Below are 27,454 nucleotides of genomic sequence, written 5' to 3' on the forward strand. Positions count from 1 at the left end.
CAGCGGGCGGGCGGGTCGGTTCTGGGCGGATTCTAACCCGCAATAACTGCGGTTCCTCTGCCAATGTGCGCAAATCTTTGTCCACATCGTAATTTCCCAGTTGCGCTGTTTCCATTAAACCATAAACTGGGTTAAAATCAAACAATAAGTCATGAAAATGGAAGCTGCGCTTTCAGCAACGGGGAACTGCGCAAACTGAAATGACGCAAATAAATTAATGGAAACTTGAAAGAAGAAAAACTCAAGTTTTTATATCAAAGGGGTGAGGTGTTTCCCCCCCAGTCATATAGAAACTGATGTATTTCGGAAACACGTCTTTCTGTCACACGAATCACGTGATCAACACCCGGATGTTACTCTGGCGGAAACGACGAAGAAGGCGACAGGAAGTAGTCTTCTTCGTGGTTTGTAGTTTTCTTTTTAGATGAGATCCTTTACTACAAATGATCAAGTGTGGATTTTAGGCAATAAAATGTTTATTTTCTTATTCAAAAAATGAATTTAATTATTTATCAGCATTTTTCAATAAGTTTCTAAAATTGTATATCTGAAGGTTCAATGCAATATCTGCAGAATATGACACATTTTTTATTCATTTATCATCAAAATAATCAATTACTAAAATAATCATTAGTTGCAGCCCTAATATCTAATACATATATCTATTGATCAGTTGTTCTGCAGGTTTTCTATGTATTTAATGAATTTTTCACTCGTTGTAAACCAGTTTTATCTCCTGACTTTAATATTTCATAGTCAATCCATAAAAAACTGTAGGAAAAAAGAGACATGATTTCTTAAAGTAAAGGCAGGAGCTGCAGGGATCTCAAAACCTCAAAATAAATATTAAAAAATACATTAAATATGGAAAAGGCCTTGAAGGAAATCTTATAATTATTCCAAATCCAGTTTCTAAAGTATTTTACGCTGGTGATGGTTGAAAAAGCAGCATCCAGATGTTTCATGCATTCGATGGAAATGATAGTAACAGATGTTGATTTTTACTCCATCAAGTGATTAATTAATACTTTTATTAATTGTTTCATGTCTTATTATTGGACACACAGAGGAAAATGCTCCAGATCACGTTAGCAGCAAAACGCTTTATCGTCATGAGGAAGAAGAAAAATGGCTCTTAGTTCGTTGAATATTTTCCAGTCTGGCGGCTCTGAATGCAGCATTTAATGCAACGGCGCCCCCTGGTGTTCACTCCGCTGCGGTGACAGAGGATAATGACTAAAAACAGTTTCTGGGGTTCGTTTAATCAATAAATGAATCCATTTACAGTGATCAATAACTGCAGACACAAACAGCTGATATTCTGAGACCGAAATATGAAGCAAAGGAAAATATTTCAACAAATAAAAGAACAAAATCAGCAGCTTTAAAGCTTCGTACCAAACCACAAAAACTCAAACTAAATTAATATTTCATGCAAAATGAAGGCATAACTGGAATGTTTTCTTATACAGACTTAATATTTATCAGCATAAATGTGCAAAAAATATGTTTTCTTTAGGATTTTTACACATTGTTACAACTTTGTGGTGAGTCGTCTCAGTTTCTTATATTATTTTTGCACAACTCCTTTTGGTTGCAGCTGAATGTTTTCACAATTTAGAACTCATATTTATACTGGAACTGTTTAAAATCTCTTTATATTATTGTATGTTTTTATAAAAACTTTAATATTATTGCAGATAAAAACGAGAACAGTAAGATCTTTGCATGAGTAGGGTTTAAATATTTCCCATCAGTCTTTGCTGTTTCCACACTGTAATGACATTCTGGGTCTTTATTTAACAGATTTATAAACTTATTTTACTTTATAATTTTAAACTTTTCAGAGCCGATATTGAAAACTCTAAGTTTAGAAATAAAAAAAGAAATGTGTTACTGTCACATCAGATCAGAATCTGAACTAAAGTGTCTGAAATGTTTCAGTTTGGGGTGAAAATAAAGAAGCTCTGCTGATAAAAACAGAAACATGAAGCCACAGGAAGTTTAAAGTTCAAAATAACCTCAGAGTTACTTTAATTTTCTATTTTGCTTCTGTGCTAAAGTTTTAAACCGCCTCTTGTTTCCTGCTCTGAGGATCTGAGGAATGACTCAAGACTTTTGCACAGAATTGTCCATCATAATGAATCCAAAATAAACAGCTCACTATTAAACAAGAGATTTTCTGAAGAAAAAAGACTTGAAGCTATAATACAGAGATAAATACATATATAGATGAGGAGCGGCGTCCCGCAGGGCGCGGTGTTCAGTCCCCGCGGTTCACGATGCTGTGGAGGTTTTTCTTCTTTATTCGGATCATCCCCCTCCTGTAGCCTGAAACAGAACCAAGCCATGAAGATGAGGAGCAGCAGCGGCAGCGGGCTTCGTCTCTGTGTGTTTGGGGTCTTTACCCTTCTGGCCTCTGATGCATTTGTGGTAGCAATGTTTGCGGAGCAGGAAGTTGTTCTGGTTCCCGCCGCAGCCGCTGAAGGTGAACGACTGGCAGCGCTTGGTTTCCGGGTTGAAGGCGAACCGCCTGGAGGCGCCGCTGCAGCTGCCGCCGTCGATGGGACTGAAGCAGATCTCTGAGGCGCTGAAGTCTGGCAGACAGGCAGACAGTCAGAGAAACAGCGCCTCCACTGGCAGCAGCATGAAGGTGCAGCCATGTGTTAAAGTCAGATTATCGGAAATAATTTGGGTTATAAAAGGAAGTAAAAAGAGGATTAATTTGTAAATATCATTGTTTCAAACTAAATATAAAATTGACAAACTAAATATGTTGTTGAAGCAAAAAATACAAACTAAATATTTAACTTGCTAACAGAATAAATATATGGACAAATCAGTTAGCTAAGAGGCTAAATATTTAGCAAACAAACTAAATATTTAACAAACTAAAACACATTATAAAAATTAGCTTCAAACTAAAACAGTTTGAAGCTAATTTTTTAGTTTACTAATTAAATATTAGTTTGAAGAGAAATATTTAGTTAGCCTGCTAAATTAAGCACTTAGCTTGCAAACTAAAAATGCGGCTTCAAACTAAAAGTTTTTAGCCTAGTAAATAAATATCTAGTTTGGATCTAAATATTTAGTTTAAAGCAAAAATTTGAGTTTGAGGCTAAATATCTAACAGGCTAATAACATATTCATCTAGTAAGTTAAATATTTAGTTATTTTGTTTGGATTATGAACAAAATATTTATAGATATAGATATTTTGGTATACTAACTCAATGTTTAGTTTGGAGCTAAATTTTCAGTAAGCAAACTAAATATTCACTTTCAATCTGAATATTTGCTTCCAGACTAAATGCATAGAAAGTGAGCTAAATATTTAGTTTGAAACACAATATTTGGTTTTCAAATTTAAGCTTTATTTTTAAATATTCAGTTTCAACACGGTGAAAATACGACTTTGAAAAATTAACCCTGTTTTTGTCTCTTCTGACAGATTAAATAATCCAAATTATTGCTGTTAACTTTTACAATAATCAGTTTCAGTTATTGGTTTCCCTAAAAACACGGATAGAATAAATGTTAATTAAAACCCTTTATTCATTAAACTTAACCTTTAACATCTAAAGCAAAAAGTGACATAAATCTCACAGCAGAAGAATTATTTTCTGTTTCAAAGGGATGCAGGTTGTGATCAATCGAAGTCTGATCGATTTTAACTCCACCGGCGTTTTTCTGCTCCAGCCTGACAGGAACAGATTTCTGTCTCGGTTCTCAGATTTGAACAGCGGCGTGGTTTCCCACGCGGCGGTGAGCTGCCACCTCTGACCAGCAGGAAAGAAATTAACCAGACGAGAAAAATATCCAACAGAACGACGGCGCGCCGCCGCCGCTAACGTCTCCCTGTGAGGCAGAGAGCTAATGTCGCTCAAATAATATCTATAACTGATAGAACTAATCAAACATTTTAAACATCAATTAAACTTTTCAATTAATCAGCTAGACATTAAAAATGATGTAAAATTCATAAATGAATGCTACATTCCAAAAAACAATAAACAGACTATACAATCTTTCTGAGCTTAAACCATCTGCTTTTCTAACTTTCAGTTGGTGATAGCTGTGCTACACTGATATCACTGGCTTGTCTGTAAATATATGCTCTTCTAAAACAGCATGCAGATTTTGCGAAAACTTTTAAAATGAAAAAATGTGAGACTTTTCAAGAATCATTTTTATGTTTGTTAGAGAAAATAACCCTGGAGAAGCTAATAAAAAATATTGAACTTTTGTTGCCTGATTTAAAGCGGAGAAAACGCTCAGACGTGCTGCCATTAGTGTTTTATATATATCTTTACACGTCAACAGAAACTTTTCTAATTATCACCAAGAAATTAAAAACAACATAACACTCACTGCAATAACTGTCTTCCTAAATTACAGCTACATGCCATAAAACAACAAACAGACCATAATATATCATCTTCCTGAACTTAAACAGCTGCTTTTCTAGCTTCCTGTTGCTGCTAGCTGTCTAACTGACAGGATTAGCACCACTAGCTTTGTTTCAATCAAAATGTCATGCGACTTTCTGAGCAAACTTTAAAATGGAAAAGAAAAAGCAACATATGTTTCCATCTATAAATCTGAGATTTACCAGGAGTTGGTTTTAAGTTTTTGTTAGTAAAAACTACATTGGGAAGCTGGTTGGGTTAAGAACTGCTAGAAATGAAAGTTAATAAAAGAATCCTGTGCATGAAAATGTTTGTTGCATGAAAATCCTCCCAAGATGGCCGCTGCCTCAGGTCTTCCCATGTTGTCTCATGTTGTTTCTTTAGGCTGAACTGAAAATATATATATTTTTTGTGCTTGTTTATTGACAGCAAAAACTTTCTGATCTGATGTCGGCTGATTTAATGCCATCAGGACGTTTTTTGTTTACATATCAGAGTGTTTTAAACCACGGCAGCCATTTTGAAATTTCAGGTTGACTTGGTGAGAGAAACAACTCCTGATCTCAGAGCAGCATCTCAAAGTCCAACGACCTGGGAGCAGGTAGCAAAAAATATACATACATCTGAAAATATAACATTTTAATTTCAAAACTGAATAATAACAATAATAAAAATAGTAATAATACAAAACTGAAATTTGTGCACAACTGTCTTTTTTTCCTTTTTGTTAAATAATTAACTGACACTAAAACTGGGACTTTATTCAACATCACTTCTATTATTTACTTCATAATTATCAAAAACAAAAATATGTGAATATATTAATTTTGTCTATCAGTAAAAATAACTTTCTGTAACTGAACTAGCAAAGTCACGTTTGTGTTTTATTTCCTTAATGCTACAACACAGATATTCAAAAAGCAGTTTCTCTAGAGTCACTTTGATTATTGTTTTAATAATAAATCGGACAAACTGCTCTTATTGTACAATCATATACAGAATTCCAGTGGATTTATTTTTGTATCAAGTAACTGTAAGTCTCATCTCAGGCAGTTTCTACCTGCAGCTAAAGTTCTGGCTGTTAATCTTTCCTTCTCTTTGCCTCTTTGTTCCCTCGCTGATTGATCTTCCTTCCACTCAACTATAAGTCTCGGTTCCTGCTAGTCTGCGCTGGCAGCTCTGTTGTGGTAAAATAAATCTGCTCTGCTCTTTGGGATGAAGAGTTTTTATATAGTTTATCACCACTGCATTGACTGTATTTCTGCACAGGATTATCTATGACCTTTCTGGAGAGCTGCCTGTTCTCTGTTGCTCTTCTTTTAAGGCTTTATGTATTAAGTGGCTCGTTTTGTTCCTGAAAAAGCAGAAAATATTGATTCAAAGCATCGAAGGAAAGAAGTGTTCCTTCGATGCTTTGTTTCTATCTCTGTTTCTTTTTAGTAGATTCTTTAAAAGAGAAGACTAAATTACATCCATCTATCTATTGGTTTTATCTAAAACTATTCCTCCATTTAGCCACAAGGTGTCACTGTTACGCCTCTGGTTGTCACTAACTTGTCTGTACCGTCCTGTTTATGTTTCAATCTTTGTGGCTTGAAATTTAAAGCTTACAGACATGGAATACTATTTACCAATAATTTTGTTATTGAGTAAAATATTGGATATAAATTATAAAACTTCTAGGGAATCTGAAAGAGGTCAAAGTGCGTCCAGAATCAGGGGTTTGTTGCTGAGTTTCATCCTGCAGCATCAGAGCCTGAATGGCTTAAAACAAAAGATAGTTTGTGTTTGTTTTTGCTCCATAATGTCCAGAATTAGCCAAAATGCTAAGGTTAGCTACAAGGATGTCAATAGCTTTTAAATCAAAGTTAGCTAAAATGCAAGTGTTAGCTTAGTTGCTACCATCACTAGCAAGTTGACTAACATTAACTTACTTCATTAAGTATGAAAATATTAGTGTATGAGCACAAAGACCTACAATGCTAAGATTAGCAGCAATGTACAAGCTAAAATGCTAATGCTACATTAATGACAGAGATAGCTCTATGGCTGTTACTGTCATGCTAACATTGACTCACTCCATTCAGTATGCTAAGATTAGCTGTTATACCAAAATGAGCTAAAATGCTAATTTTAAACTGAATGGGGCTATTTGTATGGTGGTTATTTCTAACATGTTGACAAACATCAAGTTCATCCATTTAGCATGTAAAGTTTAGCTTTTAAGTCTAAATAAGATAAAATGCTAATATTAGCTTAACTTCTTCATTACGACAATCATCACTGTGGATTATTACTAACATGCTGACTAACACTGACTTACTAAATATGAAAACATTAGCATTTTAGCTACATTTAGCTAAAATGCTAAGGTGAAAACTCTTATTTTGTGCAGCCTTTGATTAAAAGTACTTTAAATATTGATTAGTTCTGATCTGTTTTGCAACTTTTCATTGACTGTCTTTGTTTAGATGCATTGTAAGGCTCATTGTGTTTTAACACCGTAAACTGCCTGGCAGATAAACTCGACTCGACTTAATAACCAGGAGCTGAAACTGTGGAAACTGGATCCACCCGAATCTTTTCCTCACTATTTTTCTCTGACAAGAGCGAAATTGATTTTTTGGAGCAATAACTCTCTGAGTTAGAGGAGCCAGAGTCGGTTTCCCCTGCGCTCTGCAGCCGCAACACCAAACAGCCAGGAAATGTGAAATATGCTCCCTCATAACTAATATCCAGTGAGGTCACTGATACACTCTGGTTCTGACCTTTGACCCCCAGTCCAACCAGCTGTCAACCATGTGCCATCGGTTTTTCACCGTTTAAACGTAAAACCGTATTAATTACTTATTTTAAAAAGCAAAAGTTATCTGCATGTTTCAGAGTTTAAACTCAGCAGCAGATTTAGAGTCAAGCATCAGCTAATTGTTCCCAACCTTTAACCTTTAATGATGAAATAATTACAACATGACGAGTTTTAACACGTTAAATATGAAATATTATTATTCTGTTGAAATAACAAAACCGTTTTTTACCTCTTTGAGAGTCGGAGGCGTTCAGCTGCACCTGCGGTTCGCTCACAGTCAGCTCCGCTGCAAAACAAACATTTATTAAAGCATCTTCTCTACTGGCTGCTATGAAAACACTTATAAGGACATAATGTGACAGGAAGATAACCTGTTTATACGTTTATGTTTAACAGAAATGTATTTTTCTGAAAGTTAAAAGTGTAAATCAGCTCCTAAATGGTGCAAAAACCACAGTGTTGGAAATATATTTATAGAAACTTCAGATTTAAAATTCAGGAAATGAAGTTTTTTAATTAATCAGTTGGCTCACTGACATGCAAATGAAGCCATAATTTGCCTCCTTAAAATGCACGTCTGAGCCGATATTGTTCGACGATGCTGTAAACGTTGCCTCAGGAGGCCGGCGTTAAAAAGTTGCAGAAAAAGGAGATTTATGTGAACAGGTGGAGAAATTCAGGGCGGGAGAAAACGTCAATGTTTAAACGCTGAAACAGCTGACAATAAATCAGACGCAGCAGGAAAAACACAAGAACTGCTGACAACAGGTTACCAGAAAACACCATAAAACTCTGAGATTTCATTTTACCTCCATGTATTTAATAATTCGTCCTACTTAAAGTTCAGCCGCAGCGTTAATCAGTCCACAAAGCTTTGCTCTTTACAAATGACAAACTTCAATATGTTTGTTTTCCAGCTGCATGAATTCACTTGGAGGGTCAGAAATAAATTAAAAAACACATTGTGAGACGATAACTCTTGAATAAAAGGAACATCTGAACAACTTTTGGAAAGAGCAAAATGAAAACAAACAAAGTTCATAAACCCGTTTGGAAAAATCTCCTGGAATGTTAACAGGAAAGTTGCAGGGAAATATTTCTGATTCGTAACTAAATGATAATAAGTCCATTTACACTGAACAAGGCTAATATGTAAGCTATATGTATTGATAAAATAAGTGCTAAACTAAGTGAAGAAAGTAGCTACAGTAAAAGCTAAGCCAAGCAATTTGTTAAAATATTTTTGATTTGAAACTAAATGCTAATTTGTCTCTTTCAACTAAACAAGTTATTTTTTCCTTTAAATAATTGCTAAATGAAGCTAACCCTCAAGCTGAGCCCTGAGCTAAAGAAGTAGCTACAGTAAAAGCTAAGCTAAGTTAAGCTAAGCGTCTCAATAAAATGTCTCCTTGTTTGTGTCTGTGTGACAGTTTGGTTGCTGGAGCTGCTTTTGCTGCATCTGTAGACGAAACGTTTTTGTTTTATACTTTGGTTCTTGCTGCTTATTTACCTCTTTAGGAAGAAGAAAGTTGAACTAAAGGAAGTTAGCTTCTACCATCCCTCCAGTTATGCTAAGCTAAGCATGGTTGTTCATCTCAGATGTTGTGAATGAACCTATCAGAAGCTTACAGTAGCATGACATCATCATCTAGGAAGTGGAAGACCAACATCCGCTAATTTACAAATATGCTCATTTTAAATTTATGCAATATATAAGTTCTCCTTCTAAATAAGTAACACAGTACCATTTTTTGCTAACTTTGAAACTATTTAGCACATATTTTTTCCTTCCACTCAACTTCCTGTGTATTTGCTATAATGTTTTGCTACATTCTTAAGCACATAATAATCTACATAATATATGCATTTTTTTCCTAAAACGAGTAACAATTTAGCGTTTCTGCTAACTTTGACAACATTTAGCACACACTTTTTCCTTCCACTTAACTTTCTATGAACATGCTACACCTGTTTGAAATATTTATCTCTGTGTCATAAATTTATATGATGTATAGTTGTAACACGAGAAACATTAGGATTTTTACAAACTTTTAACACTTTTTAAAAACCGCGTCAGCAGTAAAAACCAGATATAATTTAGACGGAGCTGCAAGTAGAAAATGATGTTTATAAAAACGCTGGTTTGTACATGTGGCGACGGTTGGACCGGCCATGGCGGGTTTCCTCACATGGACTTCTGTCGCAGCCGTTGGTTCGTCTATAAAACCAAAACAAAAAGCAAAAAGGAAAGGAAATAATTTTTATCATTAAAGTTTATCATCTTATAACAGCCAAAATGTTTAAGACTAATAGATTTTTCTACACATCGCAGAGTGAAATAGTTGCTTCTTCTCTTATTTCCTGACAATGTCAGCTTCCAATTTACTTCTGGCTATAAGTTGAGTGTGATTTGAGTCGCTCCGGTCAGTTAAAACCGTTTAAATCAAAGTGAAAAGTGATTTCATGCTCAGCTGAAAATTCATCACAAAGTTAATTATCTGAGGTTGAGCCGTTTTGATTACGCCGCTTCTCTGAAATGCTGTCGATGCTTCGAGGTAAAGGACAGAAACAACGTTCCTCATTTACATTCTACAGATCACAAACCAATGCTTTGACTAGGACGTAGCGACGCTGACCCGTGTTGAGGCATCTCTGCTGGCAGTCGGCCATGCTCCTGAAGTTGTTGGCGTTGCCGAAGCAGCCGCCGTAGTAGAAATGTCTGCACTGCTGAGTCTGGCTGTCGAAGAAGAAGCGCTTCAAAAAACCTCGGCAGGGGCCCGGGGCCTCCGGCAGGTGACACGGGTTCTTATCGTCTGACAAAAACACAACAGAGACGTCGCTAACAGCAGCAGGAAACACAACATGGTGACACAGCAGATGATCTCTGAGGTTCAACTGAACCAATCAGAAACTTACAAAACCATGACATCATCATGTAGTTCAATGCAGTCCAAACCTTTTGGTGGTCCAGCAGCCGGCGGGTCACAACATTTATAGTGTTTTAATTATAATCGCAAAAACTATTCTTTTTAGTTATTAAACCCCCCAGCAAATCTAGAGCAGCTAACGGTTTAGTTAACAGCTCCTTCTATTTAATGCTGAGTTTAGCATTAGCTTGGCTAAATACTATGTTGGTGCAGCCATTAGCAGAGCTAATGGCTGTGATCAGTTCTTTAGGGTTAGCACAGCTAATATTTGAGCTAGCTGTGCCTTTTCCTCAAAATGGTTGAACCTAGCACTTTAGCATTAGCTTTTGCTAAATATCATGGTAATACAGTGCTTTAGCATTAGCAGAGCTAATGTTTATGATTAGTGTTTTAAGGTTAGGGAAGCCGTGTCTACTACTCCAAATGGTTGTACGTAGCATTTAGCATTAGATTTTACTACATACTATGGTGGTACAGTGCTTACGTTTTAATTAATGGTATCCACTACTCAAAATGGGTGAATGTAGCACTTTAGCATTAGCTAAATGTTGGCATAGCATTAGCAGAGCTAATGATTATGATTAGTGTTTTAGGATCAGCACAGGTAACGTTTTTGCTAATGGTTCCATTCACGGCGCTTTGCCAAAGAGTTTAAAGACAGAAATGTCAGAGCAACAGAGGTGTTGATGAATTTGAAGTAAATATTCGGTTGGACCTCCAGTAGCTCGTTGTTGTTTTAGGCTCTCTGGACCGCAGAGTGTTAGTCATCAATCAAGACGGCAGAAGAAGAATTCACCTTCTGCCAAACTGAAGTCTCTGTGAGCCAAACGTCCATGAATGCATCACATCTGCACACCTTCTGTTTGCTAATCTGTTTAACAGCCGCCCTCCGCCGAGGGCCGGCCGCCATTAAAACGCCGTGGCTGTAAAATCAAAATGCATTTCATGAGGTGACTTTGGCTCAAACAGATGTGTGAGAAGACTGCAGCATTGTGCTGTTTCTCCAGAGCAACGCGCTGATGAATAATTCAGAAAATGTTATTATCTGTCTAAACTGTGGAGGAATTATCTGTCAGCTCGGCGCTAACGCTCCGCTGAAACGACAGCAGCAGCAGGAAGCGGCTCACCAGAGAAAACCTCCGTCTGACAGCCAATCAGCGCCGAGGAGTCCAGATTATTCCATGATGACAGAAAACAATCCGTTTAATCTGAATACTGGGATTGTTTTGGCCATTTTGATCTGCAGAAAAAATAGGACAGCTAAAGCTCTTCACCTGATGCTTCACGTGATTTACTCCTTTGAAAGGATTTTATTTACATCTGGCAACAAAAAATAAATGAAGTTAGGGTGTGAGATTAACAGCGGCCACTAGGGGGCGAAATGTCTACTCTAATACAGTGGTTCTCAAACTTTTTTCAGTGATGTACCCCCTTAAAAATATATTTTTAGTCAAGTACCCCCTGACACGGGCAAAACATTTTTGGAATAAAAAAGAGGTACAGTGCTGTCTTTTTCACTTTATCTGTACTTTCAGCAGCATTGCTGCTACGCTTTAGCCACGTCTCCATAGTTACAGTGTAATCATGATAACGACAGGTCGTTGACGAGTGCCCTGGGTCCGTGGGTCAAACTAACTTGGTGGGGGGGTCCGTTTTATTTTAAAGGATATTGAAACTAAATACTGAATATAAAATTCAGTGCATGAACACACATTTATATTTTATCAAACTTTTTACTAAATAATTTTTCCCAAGACTTATTATGAGGAGCCTACTGATTTTTTAAAGATATTTTGAAAAGCTTCACGTACCCCCTGCAGTACTTCCACGTACCCCCAGGGGTACGCGTACCCCCATTTGAGAACCACTGCTCTAATAAACCATTTCTCTGACTCTCTTCATTTTTTCCATAAATTTCATTTGAAAGTCAAATATCCTGAACGTTTTCTGAGTAGTATATGGTCTGTACATGAATAAACTTCACATATAAAAAAAACTATAGATTTTGCCATAAAAAAGACATTAAAAGTGAGAATATTCCTCTTATTTTTAGATAAAAATATTAATTTTCAGGCTCCATTCTCTGCACTTCTGGAGCGAAAATCTGTTATGTTCTTGTTGTTTTATCAAGTCGAAGGTTTGTTGAGTTTTATGTGGAATCAATTCACCCTCTCACCCTTTGGTTGCCTAGCAACAACCTGCTGGGTAAGAAGCAGTTTCAATTTCCCTCCAACTTCGGTTACATTTCCCTTTTTGTCCTTTCTTTTTCCGACATTTCAAAAGTTAAATTTGCTAACATTTGGACTGGATGGAAACGTAGCTACTGTTTACGTCCAGATTTACAGCGTCTGTCTTCTTCTGGTGCCGAATTACGGCGCATCAACGTCGTAATTCAGGCTAAACAGGAACGTCAACGACATGAGAGTCGGATAAAATGCGACACTTTGACAATGATCACATCCAACTGAGTTCCACATATAAAAGTGGCAAAAATTTATGAAAAGATGGGAATTGTTCACACTGCTGAAAAAAGTTGGATTTGTGTCGGATTCGCCTGCTGGGTGAACGTAGCAGTCAGAACTGCTATTTTATTTACATCTTCTCTGTAAAATGGATTCTCGTTTGTTTAAATGGTTTGGTTTTATTACTTGAATTTGTCAGAATTGCTAAAGTTAATATTAAAACTTTGTTTTGTAAAAATGTTTGTGAACTGAATAAAAATGATTTAAAGGTTCTGAAGTTATTTTGTTTCTCCCCTTTTTTCTCAAAGCAGCAGGTTAGTCTCAACTTTTGCAGCTCTGACTTTCTGTGCTGCAGTTTTATTACAATGTATGTTAATAATTTAGAGCTCAAAGCAGAGCTGACATTTAGAAACATTTTGGCTGTTATTGTGTCAAAGCTGCACTTTGCTGAACTCAGCCTGATTTCACCAACTGAGTGCAGAAAATCCAGCAAATTTCTGGATTCGTTTATATTTATTTACTCATAAATACGACTAAAAGATTCTCTCATTTCTTTACACTTTCCTCCCAGACATCTTATTTACCAGCTCTCTGGTCTTTCTGCAAAGTAAAACTTTTAAAGTGTTGAAAGCTACTGTTTCTTTTTTGACTCTGTGCTAACAAGCTAGCATAAAAATCAGTGGGACGCGAGGTGGAAAACAGGTGGATCTGACAAATCAAGAGTAAATGCACTGAAAGGTGATTACAGGTAGATGAGTAAAGAAATAAAACTCAACAAAACAATGTGCAGAAAATTGAAAATAAACACAAAGTTGTTGAGAAGTGTGAAGCATATTGCAGTTTTTCCCCGTGACGTCAGATTTCCGTGTTTCCTCCTGGAGAAAGTGTTGAAATGGAGCGGGATCTTTTGTTGTGGCCTTGCTGTACCCATGAAGCTCAGTCATGCCATGCAGGCCAAAGAAACTCTGAGATATCTCAGGTGCGTGCTCCAACTTGTGGCTTTCAGCATGAATGGGAGGAGAACCGGTGAGTAAAACTTTCCATCCGGGACTCAAACAGCAGAACCAGAACAAACCGCTGCCTCCTTCCTCCAACCTTCAAGAACCAGCAGGCTGCTTGTTTTTCCTGATGAAGCAACAAGTCATGACTGACTGACATTTAGACTCTTTATAACATGAAAGAGGCTGAAAACACAGCTGAGCTGCTAAAGGTTTGGTGGTGGCAGCATCATACTGTGTGTTTTTTAATTTATTTCTGACCCTCCAAGTGAATTCATGCAGCTGGAAAACAAGGAAGGGAAGGGATTTACTTCCGTTTGTTGTTTAAAATTAAATTAATTAATGCACTAATGTAATAATAATAGAGCTAATATTCATTTAGCATTTTTCTAACTGGACATTTTTAGCACCGATAGCATCCTCTAGTTAGTTCTAAACCACTAATTTGTTTGGCTGTTTTGTAAACTTTCAGTTGAATAAAGTTTGACATGCTAACGTTTTAGTTAAGAATTCTTCAAGTAGTGAGAAGTTTATACTCGTGCTCTTATTTTGAAGGGGGTAAAGTTCTGTCTCCTGTCCTCTTGTTCTGCACCCGTGATGCGGTGCAGTAAATGATGTTCGTTTTGTATTAGCTCAAGTACCCAGAATGCATCACTTCAGTTTAAAATCTACTGAAGTTCTGCTAAATGAGCTGCAAAGTTAGAAAATTCAGCAACTGCAAAATTGAAACGTTGAGTGAAAAGTTTTTCACTTCCTGAAGAGAAAAACGTAAAGGAAGATGTGTAGCAACAAACTTTAACCAGTGGAGGGTGATATAACACACACTGGCTGAAATCTGAGCTTTAGCATTAGCGCTAGCTAATTATCATGTTGCTATAGCATTTTAGCAGAACTAATATTTGTGATTAGCGCATTAGGGTAATGTTTATGATTAGGGTTTCAGGACTAGTACAGCTAACCCTTCAGTTAGCGATGTCCACTTCTCAAAATGGTTCAATATAGTCCTTTAGCTGCTGCTAATAAACATGTTGATGTAGCAAGTCAACATTCATGGAGCTAATGTTTATGATTCGTTTAGGATTAGCACAGCTAGCTTTTAAGTTAGTGGTAGCTACTACTGTAAATAGTTAAATTTAATACTTAAGGATTAAGTATTCTGTTGAAAACCATGTTGATTTAGCGCTTTAGCTTTAGCAGAGCTAATGTTTATGGTTTCTACTTTAAGGTTAGCAGAGCCAACATTTTAGTTAGCAATGCCCATTATTCAATTTGGGTGAATTTAGCACTTTAGCTTGAGCTTTTATTAAAAACCACGTTGATTTAGCACTTTAGCAAAGCTAATGTGAATTATTACTGTTTCAGGATTAGTGCTGCTAACGTTTTGGTTAGCAGTGCCCACACTGTTTAAATTTAATAAATGTTTATCAGGCTTCTTTCAGTCAAACATGAGCAGGACGGAGCGTTCAAGCACCGTCGTAAATTATGATTAAATCATCTTTTATTTATCTCTGTTTTAGAGTCAAGTATCAGCGAACTGCTTTCAATAGAAGTTAAAGCCTCCAGCAAAACTGTTGAGAAATCAGAGCTGGCAGTGATCTGTGTTCGCTGCACGTTATAAAACAACTTTTCCTGCCCAAGGTGAGAAACGATACTATCATAAAAACATCACATTTCTGATGACGGGACCAACACGCAGGAGGTTGGTGGTGAAAGGTGAAAACAAATGAACAAAACTCAACAACAGCAAAAAGGGGAATGAGCTAATTACAGGTGAGTGGATGCAGCTGGGGAAGGAGCAGGAGGTAAAACAAACAAACGTTGTTTAAACCTGAGAGGTTTTTGTAATTTTGTCCCACCTGAGACGACGCACGCCTCCTCACATTCCTCCAACGTCTCGAAGTTGTTGCTGTTTCCGCTGCAGCCGCCGTATTCGAAGCGCTCGCAGCTCCCAGAGTTAACGTTGAAGAAGTAGCGCTCCTTGATGGCCTTGCACGGCCCCGACTCGTCTTTCATGGCGCAGAACTCGTTAAAGATGATGGGGCTATGATGGCCGCCATGACCTGCCCAAGAGGAAGAAACAACAAACTTTAAAAAATAGTTTAACTTTAGCGGTTAGCATTAGCTTTTAACTTTGGTTTAGGCTAGCGAACGACAAACTGACCACAATTTTAGGTTATTTGCTGTAATTTCAATTGTTTCTGTTTTTCACTTGTTCCACAGAAACAAAATGGACGTTTCTCCCAACTAAACATTGAAATAAACGACTTTTCTGTTGTTTTTAAGTCAATAACAAACTCCAGTCGCCTTTAAAAGGTCATTTTTTCACTGTTGAGACATTTTCTGCTTATCAAAATAAAAGCACATCCTGTTCTTAGCATTGGGAATATTTTTAACTGGTTGCCCACTGTCGCTGTGTGCTTGACTCCATACAATCTATGAATGAGAGCAAAGGGCACCAAAATAAAATGATCAAAACTCAAACATTTTCAAACAATAAAAAGAGAAAAACAAAAACATCCAAAGGAAAAATAGAAAACATGCCACAGAAATGAACTGAATTTAATTTAAATCAAAGCATTTTCATGTGTATGATCACAATTTTAGATCACAACTTTATGAGCTTTAATCATTAAAAAAAACTAAATCTCGATCATCACAAACAACAACAAACAGAGTAAAACTGAATAAATGTGTTTGTTTTTATCTTTTCTAATCTTTTTTATGTTTTCGCTCTTTAAAGCTTCAGGCTGTAACTTTTATAAAAGGTTTTTTTTAATTATTACATTGTGACAGTTTGTTACAATGAGACAGATAATCTGTGAATCACTGATTTCCTGAAGAAATGCAGAAAAAACAACCAATCAGAGCCAGGAGGCGGGGCTTAGTGCTGTCAATCAACTTTGTGTATGCGCAGGCAGAGAACCAATAGGAAAACCGTTTATCCGCCTTCATGAGTGAATATGCTAACTAGCATTAGCATTCAGAAACAGAAGGTGATTGGCGGCACTAAGACCCGCCTCCCGGCTCTGATTGGTTGTTACCAGTGGGAGAAGAAAGTTTGCCTCATGTTGTCTGTCTCATGCCAAACTGTCACAGCTTCAATAAATATTTCCTATAAAAGTTGCTGTAGCTTTAAAAAGTTTAATAATAATTTCTGCAGAGGAAGAAATCAGGTCACAGCGTCAGAACCTGAGGCTGTGAGACGAGGAGAAGCTGCATGGAAACGACTCCAGCTTTCTGTTCTCCTGCAGAGCTGCAGTGACCTTTGCCTGCAGTTGTTGGTTTATTTACTTTGTTTAGACCAGAGCTGGAAGTACAAATCCTTGTAGCCTGCAGAGACACGTTGAGCTGCAGCGAATCGGTTTCTCTCCACACAGGCTGATAATCAGGCTGATATGAAACCCGGTTTGATCTCTGGGGCTGGATCCGATCCGATCAGCTGGCCGTTATCTGTCCTGAAAGCAGCTTCATCACGTGCTGCTCATCGCCACCGTTTAAAAACACGCCTCTATGTTTAGCGGTGCAGAAAATGTTTCCCAACATGTTTAAGTCAAAACACGCAGAATGGAAACGTTTGGAAGAGAAACTTTGAAATAATCTGTCAGAAACTGAGGCATCAAGTTTCCCCAGGTTGAAAAGTTGTGGATTTAACAGGGTGTGTGAGTCATAAAAGGAAAAAAACTGTTAATTTTAATTTCACCATCTTAGTCATTTAGAAATGTCTCAGTTTGAGGTAAAATATTAACTTAGCCACTTTATAAAACCAACCAGACCCTTTGAAAAAAAGTTCTCCTCCTGGCCTGTGGGGGCGCTGCACCAAGAACCACCGAAGGAAGCGACACAAAACCTCTGAAGACACTGAGCGCTGCTTCCTGCTTCACCAAATGGAAACAAAATGGAGGCGTCAGATTTTAGCGGTTGGAGGATTTCTCTTTAGTCTTTGGCTAAAGACCAGGAGCCATTTCTGCTGCTAGCGCTAGGCTAGCATATTTGTTTTGATTGTATTTACCCAGAATGCCCTGCGCTGTAGTCCACTTCCTGCTTTTGGAGCGGTCTCCGGTCCGTTTGGCGTTCACTCCAACTGAACGGACGGAGGTTTGGAGGACCACAGTTAGCTTAGCGTTCAAACCTCACCAAACAAAGCAGACTTTCTAGGCTAAATTGCTAAAGCGCTAAGCAAAAAATTAGCATCTCTATATCTGCATTAGCATTAGCAGATGTGTCCCCACAGTTGCCAACACTCAAACCACTGCTAATATCGATACTAAATAAAAATATTACAGTAGAAACTTGGTTACACTGAGTTCTTATTCATTGTAAAAGCTAAAGTTAGCATTTTGCAGTCATGTGTCGGTTAAAAACTATTTTTTTTGACACCCAGTAGAGTCGTGACCCCAAACATCTGGGAATGTCTCCGTCGGTCCGAGGTCACGAACTGGACCGACCCAGTAACAGAAACAGAGCCAACATGTCTGCCAGGAACAGAGGCTCCATTATCTGCAGGAATGAGGCCATGTTGAATCCTCTAAATGAAAAATTGATAACAATAATTGGCTTAAACACGACAGCGGGGCCAATTTTCTGATTAAAATCTCATTTCACACCATTTTATTGCAGAAACACATGATTCAGTGGAACATGCCGAGGTAAACAGGGTTGCGTAACGGTTTATAAACGATCCACGGCTTCATTACTGCTGGTCGCCTCACATGTTGCTTGGTTTTGCTGCATTTATGCCTTTATGAGGCGTCAGAGCCGAACCCTCGGCGAACAAAGAGCTGCAGCTGAATCAGAGCCGATCCCAGCATTTTACTGCTGAACTCCCTCAGGGCGTAACCCGACACTGGGGTCAAAAGGTCAAACCACGACGTTTCCTTCTGCAGGGGAGGGAAGCTCAAAGGAGCAGAAATGAAACTTTCTGCCAGAGGAGCATGAAGTCATCCTGAACGAGGCCTCAGAGTGACCTTCCCTTCAAAAACAGGAAGAAACAGAAAAACTCTGAAGGTTCTGGTGTTTTCTGCAACACGTTTGTTAATTTCAAAACTAAATTAAATATTCAAGCTAAAATGTAGCTTTGTAAGTAAAAATTTGGTTTAAGTTAAACATTTAACATCATATTTGAAGTTAAATATTTAGCTTGCTAATGTAAATATTTAGTTAGCAAGCTAAATATTTTGTTTCCAAATTATAATTTAGCTTATCCATAAATATTTAGTCAGCCAGTTAACTATTTAGCTCCCAGCTAATCAATTAATTTGCTGATAATTGTAAATATTTAGCTTGATTACTAAATATTTAACTTTAAACGTTCAATATTTATTTTGAAGCTAAATGCTTAGCTTGCTAACCAAAATATTTAACTCTGCACTAGCTAGCTGTAGCTAACACAGAAATATTTACTTAAATATCTAATTATTTATCTTTAAACTAAATATTTAGTGTTCGACACAGACAGCGTATTCTTAGGAATGAGGAAAGTGTGACATGAAGGGCTAAAACAAGGACAGGAAAAATCAGCTGAGAAAGAAAAATCTGAAGAATGAAGTTTGACTCAAGATGAAGAATTAGCCTAAAAACAGACGGATGGATTTAGAGATTGTTCCTGACCGGATCAGAACCAGCATCCAGCAGGTTCTGGAGCGTTCAGGAAAACAATCAGAGCTTTGGAAACGCGGCTCTGGGCGTTTGGGAGATGGGGCGTGGGCCGCCAGGGGACGCCCGGGTCGGCGGTTCGGTCAGGAGAAACGGACTCCAGACCGGACCGCCCTGAGCCCAGTTATCCGGTGCTGCTGCGGGGAAAAGAGGAGCGAGGCGTCCATTTTGAATGAGCGGCTGTCGGTGAGGCAGGTGGTCGGGAGGAAAAGCTAAACCAGCTAATTAATTGTTTCTCCACTTGAGCAGAAACCAAACTGCCATCAGTATTCATCCCAGCGTCGCCGTTCAGCCCACAGACACGACCTAAAAACTAAACTTTCTGTTTGGTCTCACTATTTCACCTTTGGATAGGTGTTGCGATCCGTAACCGTGGTAACGAGGTGTTTTATTTTAACGGATTAGCATCTGAAAGGATGCAGAGCGACAAAGAGGAAGTTCAGTTTTTTCCCCGACTCCAACATTAAAAAGAGGAGCTGCTAAAGCAAAGGGGGTGGATTAGCATAGCTAGCTACCAGTTCATGATGTCATCAGGAACATCGTTAGGCCTCTTGCTATAAACAGTAAATCATTTTCAGTTTGTTGCTTTGGTCTCAACTAGCCGTTTTTTAAAGACAGTTTTGTTTGCAGAGATCCATAATTGATTTTATTTGTTTCTGTTGTTTTGTTTATTTTGGATATCTAATATGTCTCCCAGTTCCAGTGTTGAATGTTCATTAGAATTAGCGTTATATTACTTGAAAATGGTCTCAAAACAACATTTTTATTTATCGCAGTAACTTCTCTGTTGCCCAGATATTTAGCTGTTAGCCTGTCATCAGAGGCCTTTCAGAATCGCTGTAAGACTGACTGCTACTGGAAATCTTTTAAGATACCTGGAGTGTGAAGCAGAGCTCAGTGATTCAACAGAGTCTCTGCTCTGGTGAGTCAATCAGCCGGTTAGTTTCAGACTCAGCCGTTCTTAACGGGTGACCAGCAAAACCAGTCTGGTCATTCACAGGTAATTTTCCAGGGTTGGATCGTCTGAAATCAATCCTACAGGCTCAGATATATTCACACATTACCACTGATATAATGCTGCTAACAGGCTGCTAACAGCAGAGCTAATCTTTTGTTTTTGCTAACTTTGAAAATTAGCTTCCCCTAAATTCATTTTTGGGTTTTCGACTGCTAAAAATTATTCGAGTGCTGAAACATTTATATTCATGCTCTTATTTTGAAGTGAGTAAAAGACATTGTACTCACAATGCATCGTTAAATAGCATGTTAGTATAGCATTATAGCATTAGCAAAGCTAATATTTTTGATTAGTGCTTTAGGACTAGCTAACTTCTTAGCTAGCAGTTAGTACCTTGTTGGTACAAAGCTTCAGCATTAGCTTCCATTAAATACTGTGTTAGCATAATGATTTAGCATTAGCTTTGTTAGCATAGTGCTTTAACTGAGCTAATATTTTTGATTAGTGCTTTAGGATTCGCTCTTCCATCTTGACCTGAGCAGAAGGAAAGAATCTCCAAACTGAACTGAAACCTGCAGCCGTCCAACAGTCAGACGCTTTCTGGAGAAACGGATGATGACCCAGTTTTGTTTTTTAAATTCTCTCAGTTACGTTGCATAATTATTCAGTCAAAATATTCCTCTGACCCCTTTAACTTGACAGACGTCGCCTGCTTCTCTGCCCAGAAGCAGAAATGGAAAACAGGGATGTGGACATACGTTTGCCTGCAGCTCTGCGTGGCGTCATGGGGAGAAAGTAGAACGGCTCCATCTGCCAAAACCAGCAAGTCTTCCATACAAATAAACACAAAAAGACTGTAAAAACTTTGATTAAACCAAAGAAAACCATAAAAAATAAAAGGAAAACACCAACGTTTAGGTGGATAAACTGTTCATGTGGAGCCAAAGCTCTGGACTTTAAAGTAAATCCAAACATAAAAAGATTTCTGAACATTTTACAGAATCAGAATCTGGACAAAAATAACACCAGTCCAGCTTTCTGTCAGCTGCTGAAACTAACTCCAACTGTATGGAGGCCCAGAAGGGACAAAATTAAATCAATACATACATATATAAATAATTAATGAAAAAGAAACCATCAAACTCAAGCTGTGTTTGATGCAAAACCAGTTCAGGTTTCTAAGGCCCGCCCTGACGGGTCGGCAACGATTTAGTTCACACAGCTGCAACTTTTCACCTTCCACTAAACTTTCCAAGGCCAAACCTTCAGAGGGAGAAGAGGAAGCAGTTCACTGTTCAGTTTAGTGTCTGCTGTGCTTTGGCTGCTGGTGGTTAAGATGCAGATCAATAGGTCAAAGGTCATCCTGCTCTCTGTTGGCGGATCGTTGCTGCAGCCTGAGCAGGTGATCGTTGAGGAAAACGTTTCCTCCGCTGGGAGATTCAGCCGTTAATCCGTCTGAGCGACAGAGGAGATTTAAAACCGCTAACAGCTAATTCAGATTACTGCTGGGCTAACGTCTCAGTTTGACTTTAAAAAAAATCTAATTTGTAAAATAATTTTACACAGAAACTCCATCAGAGTAAAGGTCTGAACCAGGATCCTTATGAGATTAATTGTGATTAGTTGATTATTGACATAATAACTGGATAATCGTCAGCTGGAGTAGAGACTCTAAAAAAGTCCAATTGCTGAAAGAACATAATCAGAGCAATAATTAATCAAATCTCTGTTACATTTAAGATAAAAGAAAAACCGTTATGTATATAAATTACCCAGAATTCCTCAAGTTGCAGCTTTAGCTTCACTTGGTTCAAATACAGACACTTAAAACCCGGTTAGCATAGCGCCTTAGCATTTAATATAGTACTATTTATTCATAGAATTGATCAGATTCAGAAATTCCCTAAATGTTAACTAATTAATTAATTTGACTTTAATTATGTTTTAATGGGATTTTTATGACATATTTCTTGCAGAACTGAACTTTATCTGTAGTTTTGTTCAGTTTTTCTCTGATTCCTCCGACTTTAGTGTCATGTTGAATTTATTTTCTGTTTGGTTCTTAAGGAAATAAACAGTTTCAGAAAGTTGTTTTAATGAAACAGGAGAGCAAGTAAAGCCTGAGACGGGAGGCCTGCGCTGTAAAGCAGACGAGGAGGACCTGAAACATGCAGCGTGTTTTAGCAGAGCATCTTATCGCCGCTGTTCTCTGTAATCTGTCAGACTCAGGACTTCCTGTCTTCTCCTCCTCAACTTCCTGCAGCGACTCAGAAACCTTCAGAAGAGCCTCTCTTCCTCTGCAGACATTTTCTGTGTTTTAACTGAAGTAAATAGGCGTTGAGCTGGAGGATTAGCCCGAATCAGAGTGTCGAGTTGGTGCCGGAGCAGAGAGCCAATCAGGTGACACCAAACAGGAAATGAAAGCTGCTGGAGGATTCAGCAGAACGAAGCTGCAGCAACGAAAGAGCTGCAGCAACGAAACGCGTCAAAATCAAACACGCACGGGGGAGGAAAACGCCCGTTACCACGCCAACCACATCGACTCATTAGCTTCAAATGAACTGGAACAAGAAGTGGTTCAGTAACAAACAGGAAGTGGTTCAGTAACTGAACAGGAAGTGGTTCAATAACAAACAGGAACAGAAAGTGGTTCAGTTAGTGACCAGAGTGATGCACAGATTAACTTCCATAAATACCAACGAGTTACTGAAGGAAAAACAATGAACGGCTGAATTTATTTAATAGAAATAAATTGTGATACATTTAGGAAGACACTTTCCAATTTAGCAAGAAGCTAATGTTAGCTTAAATGCTACAACTGGCGTGTTGGATTACGCTAACATGCTGAGTAGCATGTATTGAGAAATACTAAATATTTATACAAAATAAATATATTTACTGGTCAAAATGTGTATGTGGGTAACAAAGGGCCCCATAAGTGATGGCTAACAGTTCAAGCTAACACTGTCATAATGTGCAGATAACTGGGAACTGTATGAGTTTTATCCCAAAATGGAGACTTTTTAGCCCAAATTCATACATTAACAGAACCCACATGATGCAACACAGAGGTCAGAGTTCATCCTAATTAATGGTTAAAATCTGTAAACTAAAACCTACAAACTGTATTGAAGACATAAAGTTTGGTGTTGGTGTCCATGTTACAGTTTCAGTTTTTTTTTCCACATAGGAGCGTTCTACAGGCTGGACTGTCCTTATGGGTCCCATTTCCAGGACATTCATCTCTCACATCATTCTTAGCTGCGTTGTCGTCTCTGTTCTGAGGTCGGCAGCTTCCTGCAAGTGATAATTAAGACACTTCAAAGTTTTCTTCTTCGTCTGTGGCCCGGAGGCTCACAAAACAAGGACCACTTCAAACGCAGAGTAATTAAATTTCTCTACAAATTAATGAGCGCCGCTGTTTACGCCTCCATGAGACAATCACCGCGGCAACAAGCAACGCGCTCTAGACTCAGGAGACAGCAGATTAATGAAACGCAAACAGCAGAGGCGAGCAGTCGCCTCTTCACAAAACCTCCATCATATTATAATCTGACAAAAACAGCTGATCCGAGCCGCCTGCGGCTCCATGTCTGATGGATTAAAAACATTATTTGCTGTTGGAAATCTTTATTATTCCCCCCATTGGGAATGTCGTGGTTTTCCCAGAGTAAACCTATTAAGTATTTAGTGTATTTATCTGCACGAGGGACCTGCCGTCTGCAGACGCATCAATAAGTTCCAGGTTATAGTGAAATTAAAACTCCAACAAAAACAACGGAGACATCGTAAAAAAACAGCGAGAAAACAAATGGAAACACGTTCAGCTCCCGACAACGAGCCTTAAAGGGGCGGTCACAAATTATCAGCAATAATTTGGGTTAATTAGCCGGTCATACAAAACACAGAGACATGGGTTAACTTTTTAAAGTAATACTTTTAAATGTCACAGTTTCAAACTAAGTACTCAGCAAACTGTTTACAAACTCAATATTTAGAGAGAAAGCTATCCGTTTGCGTCAAAGCTAAATATTTCACTCTGACCCAGCTAAATATTTAGTTTACAAACAAAATATTTAGCTGGGTCAGAGTTTTAAGCTAACTGGATTTTTTGAAAGAGCTTCAAACAAATATTCAAACTAAACTTAATCAAGCAAAAATATTTAATATACAAACTAAATCTTTAGTTACTAAACTAAATATCTACTTGCCAACTAAATATTTATCTCCAAACTAAATTTTTAGCTTTAGTAAGTATTTAGCACTAAGCTAAATATTAAATTTGGTGATAAATATATTTTTAAAATACTTCTTAATACAATATTTAGTTTTAAACTGTGTAATTTATAAAATAATAAATAACTAACTTCACAAAGCCCATATAGGTTTGCTTCTGAGCTAGAGCTGAATATTGTTTGAAGTTAGCTTTTATTTAGTATTATTATATTTGGAGTTTAAGCACCTGCTATCAGTCTCTTCGTGTCAGGAAACAAAACAAAAACTGAGGAATGAGCAAATTACAGAATCGCTCTACGAACATAAAAAACGAATCTGAGTTATTTAAAAACACTCCAGAAATCACAGAGGCTGAAAATCAATCGGCCAACCGTCGGCTGTAAGGACAGGAGCCGTTTTTAATCTCTGGAGCTCGACTCTCCATCACATGTTGGATAAACGACTCGCATCAGAACACGATGTAGAGAAAAACGAGCTCTGCAACATCAACGTCTGTCTTTATCTTCAAGAAAAGATTAAAGTTTGATGGTTTGCACCGGAACAGTTTGTGCCCGAATGTTCATGAAGCAGCGCAAAAATCTGAGTAGAGAAGAAGAAAGGAGCTGAATTCAGCTCACAGTGTGCTAAAGACGATTAAATGTTTTCATTTGTTGCATTTAACAGGTTTGGATTTGATACAATTTTGCACTTTATTCCGCGTTAGCGTTAGCCTCCACTAGTTATTATGTTGGTGTAGTGCTTTGGCATTAGCGCAACTAATGGTTCCTACCCAGTGACGTGCGGTGAGGTTCATAGCTGGTGAGGCACTGACGTCATCAGAATCAGATTTGCAAATAGATGCATAGATTGACAGCAGTTTACAGGTTATGTTTCACTTCTGCATCCTTACACATACAAACTGTAGCTCACAAAACACACATTTCCTTAAAAAACAAAACAAAATAAATGTTATTACTGTTTTACCTGCTTCGATTGAAAGTCCACTTGAGAAAACTTTTTTAGTGTTGTAATGTAGTCATCCATGTCGAAAGTCGGGATAAGCGAGAGGAAAAAAATCACTATCTCTATTATAATCTATCGCTGCACTTGACTTGCTTCCCGAATCGTTTAGCCTAGCTCGCTGTCACTTACTCGGCAGTTGAGGAGTGAACAAGACGAACGTCTGGGATCTTGAGCGCCCCCTGCCATGAGGCAAGAGAACTGCCTGCCTCACCTCGAACCTGTTCTCTGCCGTTTATAATCGCTCATTACACGAAACACGTTACACAAACACAGTTGGTGACAAAAAGCACTGTACATTATATACATAAGCTAAATTATTGGAAATAAGTTCACATATTAAATTTGTTTAAACCATTTTATTGACGCCGTACAGCAACATGCTCTCTCCGCTTAGCAGCCAGCGCAGAGCCAGGGGTTGCGCAATCCAAGGTGAGGCAGAGCTCGCTGCTGCCTCACCGGCATCGCTTCCAAGCATTTGAATGGGAAAATAAGAAAATTCAGCCATTTTGAACAAATAAAAATCGAAATTGGTGAAGCTACATGAAAAATAAATATTTTTTAGTACAAACCACCGGATGAATATAACAATTTAAATTACTTTATGATTATATATTTTCTTTCTTTCCATGATGGCTGGTGAGGCACTGCCTCACCTGCCTCCCCTGACCGCACGTCACTGTTCCTACCGCTGTTAAGTTAATACAACTATTCATTAATTGTGTTATTGTTAGTAATATTTACATTTCCTCAGAATAATTGGATGTAAACAAAATGCTAATAATCATGGTGGGGGGCCCACAGTAACATCAGCTCAAGGCCCTAAATGGGTTAAATACGGCCCTGGTTTAGCTGCATATTCATATTTATAACCCTTCTTATTGATTAATCTGATGCTATTTGAATAGAAATATTTTAAATAAAATGTTTATTTTCATTTTTAGATTCAGATTTTGTTTTATTTATCATCTGGAAAAATGTTGCAAGATTGTGAGCCTGAAAATGTTCCGTCCGCCTCAGAGAAAAGATGCAGGCAGCCGCTGAATGTCAGATAAGAGGAGCAGGCAGTGGCATTCAGGAGACCCCGCACGACCAGAACCAGAACCGAACCGATCTGCTTCCTGGCTTAAAAAAAAAAAAGGAAAAATAAACTTTAAAAAAATCTCATTTTAAGCTCTGTAAGCAGAAATGCTGGATCGCCGGAGGAGGCGGTTCGGGTGTCGGTTTGGACTTTGACCGGCACTTAGATTCTGCTGTCACCGAACCGGACAAAATAAGAGACAAACTACCAAACTACAGAAACTCTTTAAATGATTTGCCTTAATTACATCTGACTCAAATTCAACGTAACCAAACTTTAAAAACCACCAGAACCGAGCCGACCACGGAACCAAAACACAGCAGCTCGTGGAGTGAGTCCACAGCTGCGCGCGCTCCTCTCTCCACGCTGATCCACTTTGACGCGCAGAAACTTTCTCTACTCACCAACAAGTCAGGGAAAGAATGCAAACCTCAGCTAAAACTAACAACACACACACACACACACACACCCACACACACACCCCCATCTCTCACACACACGTTACCTCTGCCGCGTCTGCAGGCGGCCGCGCCGAGCAGGCAGCTGAGCCAGACGGCGCTCAGGATCCAGGACGGAGAGCCAGACATGCTGCTGCCGCTGCTGATCCAGTCGACTGGAAAGTTAGCAGGAAAACTTCAACTTTTACAGCGCAACTGCGTGTGTGTGTGTGTGTGTGTGTGTGTGTGTGTGTGTGTGTGTGTGTGTGTGTGTGTGTGTGTGTGTGTGTGTGAAAGGGTGTGTACTTCCGTTTTGATAAGAACGTCACACTAAATAAAATTCCCAACAATTTCCTTAAAGCTTTGCTTCCAAGAAAAACAATTCCAGCTGACATTAAGATTAATACATAATAAATCCATAAAGTTCATACTTTGCGGTCCAAATAGGCTCAGAGGGCAGCTGGCTGGTGTTGCCATGGTGATTAAACCG

At 38.2% G+C, this 27,454-nt stretch overlaps 1 protein-coding gene across 1 annotated transcript; it reads right to left on the reverse strand.

Moving 5' to 3' along the window:
• Positions 1-1,011: 1,011 nt before the first annotated feature.
• LOC102235971 (tissue factor pathway inhibitor-like) lies at positions 1,012-27,182 on the reverse strand. Its single transcript, XM_023336925.1, has 7 exons — positions 27,033-27,182; positions 15,458-15,661; positions 9,851-10,027; positions 9,364-9,432; positions 7,444-7,500; positions 2,409-2,597; positions 1,012-2,331 (listed from the first exon to the last, which is right to left on the reverse strand). The coding sequence occupies exons 1-7, from the start codon at positions 27,112-27,114 to the stop codon at positions 2,264-2,266; spliced, it is 846 nt and encodes a 281-aa protein (XP_023192693.1). The 5' UTR covers positions 27,115-27,182; the 3' UTR covers positions 1,012-2,263.
• Positions 27,183-27,454: the final 272 nt, after the last annotated feature.

Source organism: Xiphophorus maculatus, chromosome 7 (genome assembly GCF_002775205.1).
Source record: "Xiphophorus maculatus strain JP 163 A chromosome 7, X_maculatus-5.0-male, whole genome shotgun sequence".
Taxonomy (NCBI): Eukaryota; Metazoa; Chordata; class Actinopteri; order Cyprinodontiformes; family Poeciliidae; genus Xiphophorus; species Xiphophorus maculatus.

Bases quoted from the DNA above. Each gene is read 5' to 3' on its own strand.
- LOC102235971 (XM_023336925.1), bottom strand. From the start codon at position 27,114: ATGTCTGGCTCTCCGTCCTGGATCCTGAGCGCCGTCTGGCTCAGCTGC. The intron at 15,662-27,032 runs GTAACGTGTGTG...CCTCTTGGGCAG, and splicing joins CGCCTGCAGACGCGGCAGAG to GTCATGGCGGCCATCATAGC. The intron at 2,598-7,443 runs GTAAAAAACGGT...CCTGTCTGCCAG, and splicing joins CGCCTCCGACTCTCAAAGAG to ACTTCAGCGCCTCAGAGATC.